Source organism: Vigna umbellata, chromosome 3 (assembly GCF_029865625.1).
Source record: "Vigna umbellata cultivar VRB3 chromosome 3, Vumbellata_1.0, whole genome shotgun sequence".
In the NCBI taxonomy this organism is placed as follows: domain Eukaryota; kingdom Viridiplantae; phylum Streptophyta; class Magnoliopsida; order Fabales; family Fabaceae; genus Vigna; species Vigna umbellata.
The window spans coordinates 1,147,739-1,167,163 of record NC_142167.1 but is presented as its reverse complement, the minus strand read 5'-3'; the positions used below and the strand labels follow the sequence as shown (position 1 = coordinate 1,167,163).

General features: G+C 37.7%; 1 protein-coding gene across 1 annotated transcript; it reads left to right on the top strand.

Moving 5' to 3' along the window:
• Positions 1-777: 777 nt before the first annotated feature.
• On the top strand, positions 778-18,900 carry KEG (protein kinase KEG). Its single transcript, XM_047307406.2, has 16 exons — positions 778-2,029; positions 2,662-3,024; positions 3,115-3,345; positions 3,550-3,678; positions 3,766-4,102; positions 4,187-4,344; positions 6,486-6,643; positions 8,883-9,004; positions 9,138-9,272; positions 10,051-10,175; positions 10,331-10,435; positions 10,540-10,773; positions 15,513-15,846; positions 15,934-16,122; positions 16,238-16,543; positions 17,260-18,900. Exons 1-16 carry the CDS (start codon positions 1,266-1,268, stop codon positions 18,472-18,474), a joined length of 4,905 nt encoding a protein of 1,634 aa, XP_047163362.1. The 5' UTR covers positions 778-1,265; the 3' UTR covers positions 18,475-18,900.
• The last annotated feature ends 525 nt before the right edge of the window (positions 18,901-19,425 follow it).

Below are 19,425 nucleotides of genomic sequence, written 5' to 3'. Positions count from 1 at the left end.
TTAGTTTCTCATTCAACTCAGACAAATATTCTTCCAATAAATAATGTTTTTTTAACCTTATTTTTATAATTATTAAAAAATAGATTTTAACTCTATATTAATTAATAAAAATTAGTTTGTAAATAAAGTTTGCACAAGAGTGAACTTTACATAAGAAATTGTCACTTATTTTTCAAAATAGCTAAAATTTAAATGAATTTAATATTATCTCTTAGGATCATTGATTTTATTTCTTTAATATTTGTTTTAATAGTAAATATTAAACCAAATATATTCTTTCCTCTTACAATTAGAACTATATATTTTTTCTACCAGATCAATTTTATAATAAAATTATATTTATAAATAAGTTACTAACATTTAATCTTGTGAATAGTGGAGAACAAATATCGAAAATAATAGAAAATTAAAAAAAATGTTATAATTGAATGAAAAACAGTTCCTGGATGGGTAGAATGATAACATCATCTGAGTATTTCCTTTTTCCATTATGTGGATGGAATAAAGGAGAATTATTTTTCCAAAAGGAGTCAATTTTAGGAAGAGTTTGAGAGGTTGCAAAAGCATAAAGAAAAAAAAGTGAGCAATGCATCTGTATTGATATAGGTGGAACTCTAAATTTAGCAAGCACAGAACTCCAAGAACCTCTCTTGCCAATCACAACCCAAACAAAACCTAGTTTAAAAGAAAAATTCAGAGATGAAAAGCACACACACATTATAAAATAGAATATAAAACCAAAAGTAGGCCTAAAAAAAACTGAAAATTATGCCACTTATGTGAACCAAAGTGTGTTGAGTTTGAAGTCCAAAGCCACCTACATCATCTAACTCTCTTTCTCTTTCTTTCCTTGTTTCCTTCCTACCCACCTAGGCCAAACCCATTTCTCACAAATGGAAAAACAATAAAGGGAAGAAAAAAAAAGAAAAAAAAGAAAAAAAAAAAGAAAACATCTAAATACAAAAATCCCTTGTTATAATTTTTCTTTACCTTTTCTTGAGCAACCACTTTCCCTGTTTTTCTCTCTCTAAAACCCTTTCTATCTCTCTAGATTTGGTTTTTGATTAGCTTAATTGATGAGCTTAAGTGGTTTCTCTGAGTTCGGCTAATGGATCTACCAATCACAGCGCTTGCCACCATTAATTCCGCGTAAAGAAGATCGTAAGCGGTTCAATTTCGGATCAAAGCGGCGCCGTTCCGTCAGTGGCGCGTGCGTATAAATAAGTGGAGAAAAGACAGAGAAAGGGATACAGAGAGAGAGAGAAATGAGAATCCCGTGTTGTTCGGTTTGCCAAACGCGTTACAACGAGGAGGAGAGAGTTCCTCTGCTGCTCCAATGCGGCCACGGCTACTGCAGAGAGTGTCTCTCTAGAATGTTCGGGCCCTCTTCGGACGCCACGCTGACGTGTCCCAAGTGCCGACACGTGTCCACCGTGGGGAACTCCGTGCAGGCGCTGCGGAAGAACTACGCGGTGCTCGCGCTGGTCCACTCCGCCATCACCACCGCCAACGGGGGTGGAGGGGGAGGGGAGAATTTCGACTGGGACTACACCGACGAGGAGGAGGAGGACGGGGGAGGGGAGGAGGATGAGGACGACGAGAAGCAGCGACGGAACAGCCGTGAGTCGCAGGCGTCGAGCTCTGGCGGGTGCGAGCCGGTGATCGAGGTCGGTGGCGGCGCGCACCAGGACCTGAAGTTGGTGCGGCGGATTGGAGAGGGGAGGAGGGCGGGAGTGGAGATGTGGATGGCGGTGATCAGCGGTGGCGGTGGTGTGGAAGGGGGACGGAGGTGCCGGCACAGCGTGGCGGTGAAGAAGGTGACTGTGGTGGAGGGGATGGATTTGGATTGGGTTCAGGGAAAGTTGGAGGATTTGCGTAGGGCTTCGATGTGGTGTAGGAATGTGTGCACTTTCCATGGGACAATGAGGGTGGAGGACAGTTTGTGCCTCGTGATGGATAAGTGCTATGGATCGGTTCAGTCCGAGATGCAGCGCAATGAGGGAAGGCTCACTTTGGAACAAGTCCTAAGGTTTTGTTTTTTTTTCTTTGTTTATTCTTCTGGTTAATCTTGTTGCCAGAAGTTTGGTTAGTTTGGTTTCTCTTGGTTTGTTTGGTGAGTTTCTTGGTTTTAAATTGCGGTTGTTTGATTATTGTTGTTTTAAGTTGAGGTTGCAGCTTCAAGTGACATGGTCTACGTTTTGAAACACTATCAGTATTATCGCAGTTTGATAACATTGATATGCAGGAAGGGCATCATTTTGGTTAAATTTTGGGGATAATGTATCAATGTCTAAGTAGGCTGTGCTAAATTATATGCATTGTAGTTGTGATAATCTTTCTGGTTAAAATTTGGTGAAAATGTGATGTTAATATGTCCCTGCCAGTCATTGGCTAACCAGTGTTTGGAGGGAGACGCTATCTATGTGTTTTTCTTGGCTGCCTATGTATTTTTCTTTTGGTTAGGCAACCAGAGAAATAGTTGAATAATATGTTTATGAAATTGTTTCAGAAAGAATGGGTCAGGATGATTTAGACCTTTGATTTTTTTGCTTAATATGGACTGGTATTGTTAAAGTCATTTTAGTGGAATGAATAATACCATATTACATTTCAATTTCCCTTGGCACTACGGATAATGACATTACAATTTTCCTAATGTAGATACGGGGCTGACATTGCCCGAGGGGTCGTTGAACTTCATGCTGCAGGTGTTGTTTGCATGAATTTAAAACCATCCAATCTTCTTCTTGACGCAAATGGTCATGCCGTGGTTTCTGATTATGGACTTGCTACAATTCTGAAGAAGCCTTCATGTTGGAAGGCACGACCAGAGTGTGACTCTGTGAAGATCCATTCCTGTATGGAATGTATAATGCTCAGCCCACATTATACAGCACCGGAGGCTTGGGAACCTGTGAAGAAGTCGTTAAATTTGTTTTGGGATGATGGAATAGGTATATCTTCCGAATCAGATGCCTGGAGTTTTGGTTGTACATTGGTGGAGATGTGCACGGGTTCCATTCCGTACGTGGAGCAACTCATTCTTTACTCAACTTTTAATTCTTATGTTCTTCCCTCTTTTTCCAAGTTTCTTAGTGCAAATTCTACATGCAGTTGGGCAGGTTTAAGTGCAGAGGAAATCTATCGAGCGGTTGTTAAAGCTAAGAAACTGCCTCCACAGTATGCTAGTGTGGTTGGAGGTGGAATTCCGAGGGAATTGTGGAAGATGATTGGAGAGTGCTTGCAATTCAAGCCATCTAAGAGGCCTACTTTTAGCGCTATGCTGGCAATATTTCTCCGTCATTTGCAGGAAATACCACGTAGCCCTCCTGCAAGCCCTGATAAGTAAGTCCGTTAAGCTATTATAACCATTATTGCATCTTTCTGTGCTGGTTCTGACAGATTGTGATAGATTGGGAAGTTAAGACTACTTATGATTTTTAGTATGGAAATGTGAGCTTCATTGGAATGAGCCAGATGGACAGTTGTCGTTGATGTTAAACTAGCAGCATTGTCTTATACACTGTTTATACATTTGTGTGAATACAGTGGCTTAGATAATAAGGGCTCTGTATCAACTGTGATCGAGCCTTCACCTGTACCTGAATTGGAAGTTCCTCAGGAAAACCCTAACCATCTTCATCGACTTGTGTCTGAAGGAGATACTGCAGGTGTTAGGTTAGTTGGTGTCACATCACTTCTTGTCTGAGCTAATTTATTCTTAAACTTTATAGTTTAATTCATTTGCATGCATTTCTTGAACAGGGATCTTCTTGCAAAGGTTGTATTAGAAAATGGCAGCAACTACCTAACTTCGTTATTGGAAGCACAAAATGCTCATGGACAAACAGCTCTCCATTTAGCTTGTAGACGGGGCAGTGCAGAACTTGTCGAGACAATTTTGGAGTATAGAGAAGCAAATGTTGATGTATTGGACAAAGATGGAGATCCTCCTCTTGTTTTTGCATTAGCAGCTGGGTCCCTAGAATGTGTTTGTAGCCTTATCAAAAGAAATGCTAATGTGCAGTCAAGATTGAGAGATGGTGTTGGTCCATCTGTAGCTCACGTTTGTGCCTATCATGGCCAGCCAGATTGTATGCGAGTATGTTTTTAACATAAATTATACTTAGAAGTTTCTTCTTCACTAGAACTATACTCATCTAGAATTTTTGTGGAGCAATAACAGGAATTACTATTAGCCGGAGCTGATCCTAATGCGGTGGATGATGAAGGTGAATCTGTTCTGCATAGAGCAATTTCCAAGAAATACACAGACTGTGCACTTGTAATATTGGAGAATGGAGGATGTAAATCAATGTCCATCGTGAATTCAAAGAACCTGACGTGAGTATTGACAGATGTTTCTTTATAATTAGATTTTTTTTTCCATGTGTGTCAATCAGTATATATAAGTATGATATTCTGATCTTAATTAACTATTGTGAAATGCAGCCACAGCTTATTTATTATTATTTATTACACAGGAAAGAAACAGTTTTGCCGAAGCTGTCATTTTTGTCATCTTTTTAATTTCACATTTATTGTTGTCTTCATGTCCTGTTCACACCTTAACTTGGGGTGTCACTTTCTTGTTTAAAGATGCAGCTCAGCCTGTTGAGTTGCTATGAAGTATGAACTACTGTATTATTACTTTTTCTTGTTCTTAGACACATCTATAGTTGTAAACATTTAAGGATGGGAATAGGAGAGTGACATTTTTTGTATGTCTATTCTATGTCTAAGCTGCATCTTTAGTTCAATTTGTAATTTGAAGTTGATTGAAGGAAGTGTGCTTGTTTCCTTAAATGCTGTTGGATTTTGTGCATGTTTTTGGCTTTTACTTGGGATTTTATGCGGAAATAGTTGGATTTGATTTTACATCTTTGGATGATACTTTTTCTTTTTACTTTACGGTAAACTTCATTAATTGCCAATGGACCATTATTAAAAAACCAAAAAGGAGAGAAAGTGAGTTATTCCTGTTTTGAGTTTTGAATCTGACAGTGTAAATACTTCGTAGCAACTCAGCCTGTTGAGTTGCAATGAAGTATGAATTACTGTATCATTATTTTTTCTTATTCCTAGACACATCTATAGTTGTAGACATTTAAGGAGCGGAACGGGGAAATTTTTACGTCTAATCTGCATCTTTAGTTCAATTATTGATTTGAAGTTGACGGAGCAAAACTTGCTTGTTACGGAAAATGCTGTTGGATTCTATGCATGTGTTTTTGGATTTTACTTGGGCTTTTATGCATGCAGTGTTGGATTTTAAGTTGTATCTTTGGATGATAGCTTTTTCCTTTCACTTTACAGTACAATATTTCTATACTGTCATTAATTGCCCATGGACCATTATGGGAAAACCAAAAATGAGTGAAAGTGAGCCATTCCTGTTCTGAGCTTGAACCTGGCAGTATAAATACTTCATATCTACTTTCCACGAAGTATGAATTACTGTATTAATTTTTTTTTCTTATTCTTATACACTTCTATAGTTGTAAACATTTAAGGAGGGGAACAGGATAATGGCTTTTATTTTATGTCTATTCTACGCCTAATCTGCATCTTTAGTTCAAGTAATGATTTGAAGCTGACTGAGTGAAGCTTGCTTGTTGTTGGATTTTGTGCATGTGTTTTTGGTTTTTGCTTGGGCTTTTATGCATGCATTGTTGGATTTTATATTTCATCTTTGGATGATAGCTCTTTGCCTTTCACTTTACAGTACAATATTTCTAAACTACCATTAATTTCCAATGAACCGTTATAGGAAAACCAAAAATGAGAGAAAGTGAGTCATTCTTGTTTGGAATTTGAACCTGATAGTATAGATACCTTTTTTATTGGTTCATTATGTAAAAAGGCTTTATACTCTGGGTAACTTGCCAGCTCAGCATAGTTAGTTACTGCAAGCTGCTGTTTTGGTTAAGATTTGGACAGATATTTGTACAATAAATCCTGATCCCTTTAGAGATATAGACATTTAACAGCAAACTTTTCCGTTTCTCTAAAGTCATCCTAATCTCAGAATTCTCCAGAACCAATTCTTGATCCTGATTTGAGTTGTAAAGGAAGTTCCTGAAAAGTTTTCATTTTTAAGTGATAGTTTCTATTCTTCCTTAATCCTTACGATGGTTACTGAGAAATTCATTGCAAATTCTGCTAAAAAATAAATTATATTTAATCAAGTAAAATATCACTGGATTCAGTCTGTTGTTTTTGCAAAGGACCATTTTAACTTTATCTGATGATAACAATATCGCATTGCTTAATTGCTCATCATATTTCTTGGAATTTCAGATTTAAAATTTAGGTTGCTTCTGTTTTGAAGTTATAGTATTAGAAAAGAAAATTCTTTTAACATGTCATCTTCTAGATAATTGAACCCCCCATATTGTGAACTGTATCATGTGTTAAATTGATATTTTGTCTCACATGCATATATAATAATCCGTTAATAGTACAGTTTTACTCTGGTGTTGCAGACCACTGCACTTGTGTGTGGCAACATGGAATGTTGCTGTTGTGAAGAGATGGGTTGAAGTTGCAACTTCTGATGAGATTGCTGAAGCAATTGACATACGAAGCCCTATTGGCACTGCATTGTGCATGGCAGCTGCTTCTAAGAAAGACCATGAGAAAGGTATCCAAAACTTCATTGTTTGATAATGATTTGAAAATTTGACTATTTTTTCAACGTATTTATTTTACTTGGTGCATCTAGAAATTCTTCAATAATGGATATTATCAATTTCAAATAATGGATAAAAAAGGAAGGAGTGTTGAAATTATGGGTTTAGGCATAGAGGAAGAGAGGAATGAAGGAAAAAAAGAATGGAACACGGAGCTGATATTCACCAGTGTCTGACAATGTATTGATATTTTTAAAACCTAGAGCACTAACCCTTATTATCGCTTATTGTGATCCTAACTAATTAAGGAAACAAATCATGATGGTAATTTAAAATATGATAAAATATTTTCATATGTTCTAACCAATAGAATCTCAATTGTAGGAAGATAAGGCCTAACAGATCTGTGAAAACTTTAAGTAGATATTGGCCTGTTTTAGATTAGCTGTGGAAGACCTAAAAGTTCTGAAATAACAGAAAAAAAAAATCAAAAAAAGTTTGTAAAAATTTAGCAAACCTGGCCCCATCTTCAGTGACAACCTTAAAGTAGCCACTGGCTAAGCCTCAAAGGGACTTGATGAAGATATTCTATCCCACAAGAAGTACAGAAGGTGCGAGACTGAATCGTGCATTCTACTCCCATGATTAATACACCAAAGAACTTCAAAACTGCTAATGCCACAAAATTTATACTTGCTATTTATTGACAAAGCCTTGATCAAACTAAATTATTTCAGAGGAAAGGTCTGGACCAATGCTCTCCAATAAACCGTAGTATATTATTCCATGCAATGTTGTTGAATAACTGTTATAGTTCTACGATAATGCTATTATGTGGTGTCTTTTGTCCCCTCTGCAATGTGTGTTTATATTGTGGAATTTTGGCCATTTGCCATTCATCACCTTGATTCCATGCGAAAATTGACGCCTTATAGTGCAATTGTTTTATTGAACCTGAACTACAACTTTGCACATGACACATGCAGCTGAGGCCCAATTAATACAAAAAACCATTTCTATACCATTGTCCAATAGAAATTAAGCTTGTTTTGACCCATATTGCTACCCAAAATCATAACTTCTTATTTTTAGAACTGCCTACATACATTGTTCTGCTAAATTCCATGATTTTCCCAAGATTGAATAGTTTTTAACGGCCTCGTTGATCGGATGTAGGAGTCATTATTTAACAAGCTATCTTGAGTAGATATCCGAATCTGATCTTCCGCACACTTATTTTACTTGAAGAGTTCGAACAGACATAATTTGTTTATTTAGAGTATTATAATAATACGCTGTGAAGTCTATCAATTTGCTAATCGATGATCACCAAAAGGATTTGTTTCCTAATTTCATTTGCTATCCTTATTAATTAGGGGATAGGTAGGAGTCTTATTGTATTTGTGAGATTTGGTCTTTAGTTGTAGTACAACTTATGTGCTTGTTCTAACTCTGCATAAACCAATTTTAATTCTTTGTATGTCCACATCATATCAAATTATTATCATTGCATATAAAAATATAAAAAATAGAGAAAAACTACAAAAGTTCATTTTTTTTTTCTAATTTAAAAGCTGTAGTAGCCATGGCAGTAATGGTGAAGACAATGATGAAAAAGGAGACGAGTAAATGTAAAATATAAGATCAGAATACCCTAGAGTCTAACTCATGCCCCAGCCCAAACATTAAAATATGACAGCCCACCCTAAATATCCAAAATGGTTGTCTTTTCTCAAACAACTAGCAAAAGCCGCTAGCAGTGACTTGTCCTGTCACCTCCAGTGTGTTCTTCCTGCGACCAGCCAGCAATGTGACTCAAGATGGTGATCTTTGGTGTCTATCCTTCTCCTTCACCCGCAGTCTTGCTATTTTGCATGGTTTCTCTGACTCATCCTTGTGCTTGTCGTGTTGCCTCTCTTTCTGACTAAACCAGTCAATGTCCTATTCTGTTTTGCTATGCTCTGACTTTTATGAAAATTCCTCTGCACTGCAATTCTATCTCTGCAATTAAATACAAAAATGCATGTTCTCTGTATTTCTCCCATTATCTGTATTGCCATCTGCCGTATTTACATTGTGGATCTATGGCTGGTCATCATAGCCTGTTATCTGCCATTGATAACACCTCGTCAAATTAATTCTTCAAATTTGGGAGTTAATACACGGGTATTTTTAATATCATTTATGCTATTTATTCTCTTCATTGACTTAATCGAATTCTCTGATCTTGTTTGTCCGTGCCAAATGTAGAGGGCAGAGAACTGGTGCAGATACTGCTTGCAGCTGGAGCTGATCCCTCTGCTCAAGATTCACAAAATGGGAGGACAGCATTGCATACAGCTGCTATGACTAATGATGTCGACTTGGTTCAGGTAAGTGAATGAGCTTCTTGATGACAATGATTGAGCCTCTTGGTTATGATTTAGTGTCTGTAAATATATTTTTTGGTGCTAAAATATGCAACTTTTGTACTTCATGTTATTATGTGTTGGGTGTTTTGAGTAGGTTATTCTGGCTGCTGGGGTTGATGTGAACATTCGCAATGTGCACAACAGTATTCCTCTTCACTTGGCCTTAGCTAGGGGTGCTAAGGCATGTGTTGGACTGCTTCTAGCTGCTGGAGCAGATTATAATTTGCAGGTTTTCATTCAAGTTCTCAATTTCCTGTTTGATCATTTACAATTATAACTAGGTACTGTTGTACTTGTGTGGTTTTTTTTTTTTTTTTTTTTTTTGTAAGATGAGGAGAATGGGAGCATACCATTTTAACGTAGCACTTGTCCATAAAGAAATGTCTACGTCAAAAGTTGGTATCACCTTCGTACATTGTTATGGATGATGTAGAAATTTCAATCTCTGGCAGCATATTGAATATGTTGTTAAGTCTTGTTTCACCCCGATTTCTCATATAGTTCATAAAACTTTCTATTTTCTACCTTAAATCTTTATCGAATGATATATAGTTTGCTGAGTTCAGTGTCTGATGTAGTCATTCTTTATTATTGAGTAATCCAAGCTTAATGGTGTTGATACCTGTAAAGGTGGTTGAGGGGCTAACAAATCTAAGGAATGTGATTCCTATTACAAATCAACAGATTAAATAAACTGGAGAAGACAGAATATAATTGACTTTTATTCTTGGGCGTGTGATTGTTTCCATTACATTAAATATGTCTTTGTGAATCTTTTTAATTTGTTGTGCTCTTTATTTTTATATATATTTGAACGGTTTGCACTGGATTTTATGGTGAACCCTAAAAGTGTGCGACTAGTGTTTAACTTATGACAAAAGCACGTATTTTTGGCTTCAATTTTGATTACTTAGCAGAAAGAATTGGAAGTTGACATGTTCCCTGTAGTTTGGAAGGAATCTTTTCCGTTTTGTCCTTGCCATTTAATGTTCTAATATAACTGTCAGGATGACGATGGTGACAATGCTTTCCATATAGCAGCTGAGACAGCAAAAATGATTCGTGAAAATATGAACTGGCTTATTATTATGCTAATGAATCCTGATGCTGATATTGAAGTCAGAAACCACAGGTAAAGGCACTTCATTAAGTTGTGATTGTTATTTTTTGGACATCATACTTATTTGTAAAATTATTGTCATTACTTTGAAACTGCAACTAACTGTTTCATGTTAGTCCTATTTAACTGATTATCGCGTGACTGATGGGGTTATGTTTTTGTGATAGTGGCAAGACGCTACGTGACATTTTGGAGGCTCTCCCCCGAGAATGGTTATCCGAAGATCTGATAGAAGCACTCTCAAATAGGGGAGTTCATTTGTCTCCTACATCGTGAGTGGAAGACATTATTATATGCTAGCTTTTAGTTTTGAGATTTATTGTGTTCCCATATTTGAGTAATATGTTTAAAATTTTGTTTATTGATGACTATATAGATTTGAAGTGGGAGAGTGGGTGAAGTTTAAAAAATCTGTCACAACTCCAACACATGGATGGCAAGGTGCTAATCCACAAAGTGTTGGTTTTGTGCAAAGTGTTCCAGACAAAGATAATCTCGTTGTTTCATTTTGTTCTGGAGAGGTTCATCTTCTGGCAAATGAAGTTATAAAAGTCATTCCATTGGACAGGGGACAACATGTACAACTGAAAGAAGATGTAAAAGAGCCTAGGTATAATTTTACATGACTGTGACACTTTCTTTTCTTAATTTTTTGTATGCAAGGGCTTCTTTATATTTGATGTCTATTAGATACATTTGGTATATGGTTTTGGGCCATTCCTGTGTAATGCTTTATACTTAAGATTAAAAAAGTGAGAAATATATATTTTAGAGGGCTTGAAAGACCTCTCTCATGATCTTCTATTTATAATGATAGAAATATGATACAATGAGAAGATGAAAGATCGAAGAGTGCACTAGAATCCTAGGTACAACTCATTGGTATAACAGGAAATAGTTCCCAACATAACTACTTTCTACCCAAATATTAATACTTATGCTAGCCATATGTATATATTGTCCTAAGCTGTGCTAATTGGAAAATCAAGAGGAGGGTTATATCTCATAAATGTATACTATTTTTCCCTTCGTAGTATCTGAAGCCTATTCCTCTGAGTGGTGTCTTCTTTGTGAACCATTGTTTATCAATGTCAAAATTTGCCTTGCACACCTTCTGTGTCGCCCCTGCCATCACCATTTTGACCAGCGACTACACCTCGCCATTGTGCTGCTAACATGGTCACAATGTCGCGGTCTCGTCCCAGTTGTGGATGTGTTTTTCTCTCTTCAAGTCTAGTGCTTCTCTCTCCTCCACTTGCCCTTAGTGACTTTGAGCATTGGTCGGTGTGAATATGCTATTTTTACTATGTCAATGTCCCACTCTCCATTAACTACTTAGATAGCAACAATTATGACACTTGGACATCTGATATCAAACTTTTGCTTAAGGGATAAGGTTATATTGACTATCTTACCTAAACAACGGACTCCATTGATTAAAAGATCGCTCTCATTGGTCCAAAGTTGATTTTGGAGTTTGTAGTGTTCTAAAGCTGACATTTCATCCTTCCCTGAGGCAAATATTTTGTGCCCATGAGACATGTGGTGGGGTTTGGGAATAGGTTTGAGTGTTTTACACCAATGATACTCAATGCCTTTATGGCATTTGTCGAAATCTCGAGTACCATCGCTCCTAGATGCTTTGATGGCTGAGTACTTAGGCAAAGTTCATGGTCTCCTACATGACTGCAACGAACTGTTGCCCCTTGCTGCCACTCTTGTCTAGGAACTTGAGTAACGCCAAAACTTCTTTATGTTAATGGCCTTGTATGGGCTTCTTGATTAGCATTCGTCAATTCGTGATCAATTTTTGAGTTCTACTATACCCACATGGAACTTGCTTGGTCCATTTTATTGCATGTGTTGGGTTGGATACCCCTTGACATACCTTTAGCTATCCCTCCTAGCGATTCCTTGGCTTTAGTATTTCAATGTGATGATCGTAATTGCTCTCAGTTGGTAATTGCTCTCACTTGTGTTACACAATTGATCAGTTTTATTCATTGTATGGTTGCTCCCTTAGTCTATTGTTGGTGGGCATACAACATTTGTGCCCACTGCTTTTGGCGACACCCCTTTTGATGCTTCTCGACCTTTGGCTCGTTTCCATGACTTCCTCAAAACAGTATGAGGAAGATCAAACCTCTAGTTCTACTACTTTTGTTCCCCACATAGGCATTTCATTTGCTGTCTCACTCACTCCACCTCCCTTGGTCCTTGGGTTTGGGCTTTGGTGCCGTTGGTCATATCTCTGGTATTAAGTCTTTCCTCTTCTGGTTAATGATGGCTTTTGAGCCTTGTCTTATGTTGATACTATTCACCTCCCTTCTCTATCCATTTACAATATACTTTATATTCCTATGTCTATTTAAATTATCATCCCGTAGTTGTCTCACATGTTCCCTTGATTATATTATCTCTTTTACTAGACTACACCCTTGCAGATTGGAGTTCAGCTCGGATGATTAGCATCAACAGCGAGTATTATGCTCTCTATCAACTTAGGACTTCTACTCATGCAAGCTTTGTGGTGGATTTCCCTTCTTTCATCCATGGTCAATTAGGTCATCCTAGCTTTGCTAAGCTACAACATCTTGTACAGTGTTTGTTGAATTTGTCCACCTTTTCATGTGAGTCTTGTCGATTATGCAAACATAGTTAGTTGTAGTTCTTTTACTAGTAGTGTCCCCACTAGAACTTTGTCTCCTTTTCCTTTTTAGTCCACTCAAATATGTGGGACTCGAGTTGTGTTACATTCATTTTAGGATTTCCATATTTTGTAACATCTATTGATGATTATTCTCAAAGTCTTGGTTGTTCTTAATGAAAATCATTGAGTTGTTTTCCATATTTCAATCTTTTTATAACGAAGTTATAAATTAGTTTAGTATTTCTATTTGTAACTTTTTGTATTGATAACACTCTTGAGTACCTCTCCCATTCTTTCTAGACATTCATGGCTTCCCATAGTGTTTTTCATCAGACCTTATGTGCCTATTCCTACAAAATGGAGCGCCAAAGTGCAAGAATAACCCTTTTCTTTTTCATGGTTGTGTTCCTCAATAATTTTAGGGTGATGTTTAACGGTGTGCTATCTTATCATTCACATGCCACCTTGTGTTCTTATTAACCAAATACCTTACTCTATTTTTGTTTTCTCATCAATCTCTCCACCCTTTAACTCCTCGTGTTTTTGGGCCCACCTTTTTGTTCATAATCCCAATTTTGATCTTAATAAACTATTGGCTAGGTCTCATAAGTATGCCTTCTTAGGCTACCCTTGGTATCATAAACGATATAAGTGTTTCTCACCCCCTTTTATTGTTATTTGATTTCAAGTGATGTCACCTTTGAGTCTTCTTCCCACTTTGCGATGATTCCCTTATGAGAGTTTCCAAGCCCCTTTTACGAACCCCGTTGTCTTTGATCCCGTAGACATATTTAGTGTAATGTCAAATCCACCAACTTAGCCTCCTCTCAAAGTTTATCATTGCAGGCAACACACACTTTCCTATTGCGGCACCTATTGATATACTTCGATGCCAACTCTTTTTCTCCTCTGGTTATGCCTATTGAGCATGATCTACTCATAATCCTTCCCCTCATTATCCCGCCTCTAATTAACATTGGTTATCTCCATCCCATTACATTCGTCTCTCTTTCATTTCTTACGTGTCTAATCCTAAAAGTGTAGGTGATGCCTTCACCCACTCTTGTTGGAGACAAGCTATGCTGGATGATATGTGCTCTTTAGAATAGTGATATATGGAATCTTGCTCTTTTGTTTCTTGGGAAGTCAACTGTGGGTTTTAGGCAAGTTTTTGCAATCAAAGATGACTTTGCCTCTGTTATATTTTTCTTAGCCATGGATGCACTTTGATGTTGGCCACTCTATTAGTTGAATGTTAAAAATGCCTTCCTATGTGATGATTTATGAGAGGAAATATATATGAACCAACTACTTCGGTTTGTTGCTCATGGGAAGTCATTTGGTTAAGTATGTGGAGTCCGCAAATCTTTGTATGATCTTAAACAATCTCCCAGGGCATGGTGTGGTAGATTCAATCTCCCAAGGCATCTCTTGCTCTCTTTCAAGATCTATGGCCACCTTCCACGATTTATCTGGCTCTACCACCGGCCGCTTGCCAAGGTTTCACCTTACCATAGAGGGACGTACTCGTCTGAGCCCAGTCACCAGACTTGAACCACTGGCTTTGATACCAATTGTTAGGGAGGGACAACAGATACATAGGTCTCCACAATGGTAAGATATTGTCCGCTTTGGGCCAAGCCCTCATGGATTTGCTTTTGGTACCAATCCAAAAGGCCTCTTACCAATGGAGGTATCTTACGTGTATATAAACCCATGTCCATCGATTATTTTATCCAATGTGGGACTTTGTTTGTATTCTAACAATCCTCCCCTCAAACAAAAGACTATGGTTCTCCGCCTTCCCTACAGCAAAAGTCTTTATTTATATACGAGTACACCATGGTCTACATGAAGCATCTCTTGCTCTCTTAAACAATCCATGGCCACCTCCCATGATTTATCTGGCTGTCTGCCATCGGCCGCTTGCCAAGGCTTCACCTTACCATGGAGGAACGTACTTGTCTGAGCCCAGTCACCAAACCTGAACCATCGGCTCTGATACCAATTATTAGGGAGGGCAACACATACATAGGTCTCTACAATGGTAAGATATTGTTAGCTTTGGGCCAAGCCCTCATGAATTTGTTTTTAGTACCACTCCAAAAGACCTCTTACTAATAATGGTATCTTACGTGTATATAAATCCATGTCCATCTCTTGTTTTATCTAATGTGGGACTTTGTTTTGTTTGTATCCTAATATTGGTTACCCCGTTAGTAGTTGGTTATGTTAGTTTAAGAAATACAAGGGGTTATGCTAATAGGGCTGCAATTGATTTGGCCCATTGAGGGTGGGTTTATCTTATAGACCTGTAGTTGTATTTAAATAGGAGGAGGGGTTGAGAGGGATTTCATCTTGTCATTTGAGAGGATTGGTGCCTTTGGGCACTAGAATATGCAGACCCTCGAAGTTCTGCAATTATACTGTAATCAAGGGAATTTTCCCATTTTCTCTATAAATCTGATTCAGTTCATATCATTTGATTCGAGTGCCTAATTAGTTTGGGGTCATCATGCTACTATTTAAATCTTACTGTTAGGTGGATTTATCATACTGTTTTATTTATTCTCTATTCAAGGCTTTTATTTACAAGAAAGGAAATGATTGTGTGGAAGACAACCTTGTGCATGACATGCTTGCAATCCTTGATGATTTTGCGTTAGTGTTTAATATTTATTACTTTTTGTCTATTTTAGATTTGGTTGGCGTGGGCAGTCACGTGACAGCATTGGGACAGTATTATGTGTTGACGATGATGGAATTCTCCGTGTTGGGTTTCCCGGAGCATCTAGAGGATGGAAAGCTGACCCAGCAGAGATGGAACGTGTTGAAGAATTCAAGGTTGGAGACTGGGTTCGCATTCGTCCAACTCTTACATCTGCAAAGCATGGACTAGGATCTGTGACTCCAGGAAGCATTGGCATTGTATATTGTATACGGCCAGACAGCAGTCTATTAATAGAACTGAGTTATCTTCCAAATCCATGGCATTGTGAGCCAGAGGAGGTTGAGCATGTTGCTCCTTTTAGGGTAAGAGAAAACGCAGATAACTTTCATTCTATTGCGTTTATTTGTCTCCTGTCTCCATTATATGACTTTAACAAATTTGTCTTACAGATTGGTGATCGGGTATGCGTGAAACGGTCTGTTGCAGAACCTAGATATGCTTGGGGTGGTGAGACACATCATAGTGTTGGAAGAATAAGCGAGATTGAGAATGATGGTCTTTTAATTATAGAAATACCAAATCGACCCATACCATGGCAAGCTGATCCCTCGGATATGGAGAAGGTGGAAGATTTCAAGGTAATCCTTTCCGTTGAAGTTAAATTATTCAATACTTTTGTTTGTTCTTTCTGTACATTTAATGTCAGATGTCTTATTGGGTAGCCCTATTTAATTATTCATTTGGCCAAAGCAGGTTGGAGATTGGGTAAGAGTGAAAGCTTCAGTGTCTTCTCCAAAATATGGATGGGACGATATTACAAGGAATAGCATTGGTGTAATTCATGGCCTGGAAGAGGATGGCGATATGGTTGTTGCTTTTTGCTTCAGAAGTAAGCCTTTTTCTTGCTCAGTCACTGATGTGGAGAAAGTTCCTCCATTTGAGGTGGGACAAGAAATTCATGTGATTGCATCAGTTACTCAGCCTCGTCTTGGGTGGTCAAATGAATCACCAGCTACCGTTGGAAAAGTAGTGAGAATAGATATGGATGGTGCTCTCAATGTAAGTTTAATCTGTATTTTATAGATATTATGCATGATTCTACGACTTGAATGACTTTAAGCTAACTATAACATCTGAAGTGTCTTCCATAACTACATTGCTACACCGGACCTAATACTGTTTTCTTTAACACTGTTATGTAGTGATACTGTGTTGTGTGAAGTTTATAACACTGTCTAAATATGCCTAGAAAATAGGCTTCATCTGGGGTGATTTTGCTGTCTTTGTGGCAGAAATTAAATTTTACATAAAAGCTTTGAACAAGCCCAGCTGTAACATGAAATTCTATCTTTTCTATCAGTATCTGTATGGCTGGTTTAAACTTAAGAAGTGATGCCAACAAATTTCAGTGACTGGTTGACTATTATTAAAATATTATAATATTAAATGAGTAAGCAACTATTAATTGTCCAAGTTTATCCGCCTAGTAGGGTGGACTGGGTATCAGAATTTGCTTGTCATGGCTGTAGTTTCTAAAATAATGGTGAGATGGTGCTTGACAAATAACAAGTGTGCAAATGTCATTTTAAGAAAACCACCTCCTTTTTAGCTATGCTGTAGTCCCTGCCGTATGAGAAAATTAGACTAAAGTATTAACCTCTGTGACTAAGGAATTAAACAAACTAAATATAAAATATTTAGTCAACAATTGTATTAGTGATTTCATCTCGATAATTAATATATGTAAGAATTGATTTTTGCTGGTTTCTTTGTAGGTGAGGGTCACTGGTAGGCAGAGCTTGTGGAAAGTTTCTCCTGGAGATGCAGAGCGGCTTCCAGGATTTGAAGTTGGGGATTGGGTTCGCTCAAAACCAAGCCTGGGAACCAGACCAAGCTATGACTGGAATAGTGTTGGGAGAGAAAGTTTAGCTGTTGTGCATAGCGTACAGGATTCTGGATACTTGGAGTTGGCTTGCTGTTTTCGGAAAGGGAAGTGGATCACTCATTATACAGATGTTGAAAGGGTTCCTAGCTTTAAAGTTGGGCAGTATGTTAGGTTCCGAACTGGTTTGGTTGAACCAAGGTGGGGCTGGAGAGGAGCTCGGCCTGAATCTCAAGGGGTTATAACCAGTATTCATGCTGATGGAGAAGTCAGGGTCGCATTTTTTGGTCTTCCAGAACTGTGGAGAGGAGATCCTTCAGACCTTGAGATCGAACAAATATTTGAAGTGGGAGAGTGGGTGAGGTTGACAGAAAATGCAAATAATTGGAAATCAATTGGACCAGGTAGTGTTGGTGTGGTTCAAGGAATAGGGTATGAAGGAGATGAATTGGACAGAAGCATTTTTGTTGGATTTTGTGGGGAGCAAGAAAAGTGGGTAGGACCTACTTCACATCTTGAAAGATTTGACAAACTCTTCGTTGGACAGAAGGTTAGAGTGAAACAATATGTGAAGCAACCAAGATTTGGATGGTCAGGGCATACCCATGCTAGTCTCGGGACCATACAGGCTATTGATGCCGATGGAAAGCTTCGAATATACACTCCAGCAGGATCCAGAACATGGATGTTGGACCCATCAGAAGTGGAGGTGGTAGAAGAGAAGGAGCTCTGTATTGGTGACTGGGTGAGGGTTAAAGCTTCGGTTTCAACCCCAACACACCATTGGGGGGAAGTGAGTCATTCAAGCATTGGAGTTGTGCACAGAATGGAAGATGAAGATCTTTGGGTGGCTTTCTGTTTCATGGAGAGGCTATGGCTTTGCAAGGCTTGGGAAATGGAACGGATTAGGCCATTTAAAGTGGGTGACAAGGTAAGGATCAGAGATGGACTGGTGAACCCACGTTGGGGATGGGGAATGGAGACACATGCTAGCAAGGGAGAGGTTTTAGGGGTAGATGCAAATGGAAAACTAAGAATAAAATTCCGGTGGAGGGAAGGGAGGCCCTGGATAGGAGATCCTGCTGATCTTGCCCTTGAGGAAGACTGATCTTGTACAATAACTAAATATTCTAAATTAGCTCTTTAGCCTATGTTTTTCTGGGCTGAGCTTGTGCAAAGTGGAAAGCTTTATGCTTTCTGCAACTAGATATTCTCTGAACCATATAACTCCTTTCTCAAGGTTGGAATGCCGTTTGGCCGCATATATTGATGTTAATAAATAGAGTGAAAGAATTGAAGCTGTGGAGATAGGAAAATTTGCTTGTTGACAGAAGGTGGTGCGGAGATATAAAGGCTCATTTGTTTCATTACTCACAAGTTTGTAGTCCCAGATTTTGAGGTGTATATCATCATCGTCATATGTATGTTTATTGCATATTGTACAAATTGTACTCAACAGTCAACTTAATGCATTTTTTTGACTCACCGGTATGCAGTTGCATAATTCTTATTAAATAGAATTTATTCCATTATACATCTTATGTGTTTCTTATGGTTATGTGTTTCACTTGTAAATGCCATTATTTATCTCTCTGTATATTGAAGCACACAAGTTTGAAAATAATTTTGTTCTAATTCCTCGGCACCCGTCCGTAGGCCATCGAATCTTTCATCTTTCACTGTGCCTATTGTGTGTTTAATACGTAATTAGTCTTCATACAGTTACAAGTTTTAAATTGCAAATTTAAGGTTAATCATACTAATATTATTTTTTCTTAAATCCAGTGATGAATATTAAAGACTAAATATATGTTTAATTAACTTAATTATTAATAAAATGAATTTTTTTGAATTAAAACTGATTTTTTTAATGAGAAAATTTAATAAAAATTTGATCCGTAAATATTAAGGTCACGTGGTATTCCATGTGTCTTGTCAATGAACTCTATTATAAGCATATATTATAATAAGAAATCTATTATAAAATCTAACTCACATTGATGAAAGTGTTAGAAATCTAAATATAAATAGAAACACCAATATTAATATAAGAAAGTTG

Bases quoted from the DNA above. Each gene is read 5' to 3' on its own strand.
- KEG (XM_047307406.2), top strand. From the start codon at position 1,266: ATGAGAATCCCGTGTTGTTCGGTTTGCCAAACGCGTTACAACGAGGAG. The intron at 10,774-15,512 runs GTATAATTTTAC...TGTCTATTTTAG, and splicing joins GAAGATGTAAAAGAGCCTAG to ATTTGGTTGGCGTGGGCAGT. The intron at 15,847-15,933 runs GTAAGAGAAAAC...TTTGTCTTACAG, and splicing joins AGCATGTTGCTCCTTTTAGG to ATTGGTGATCGGGTATGCGT.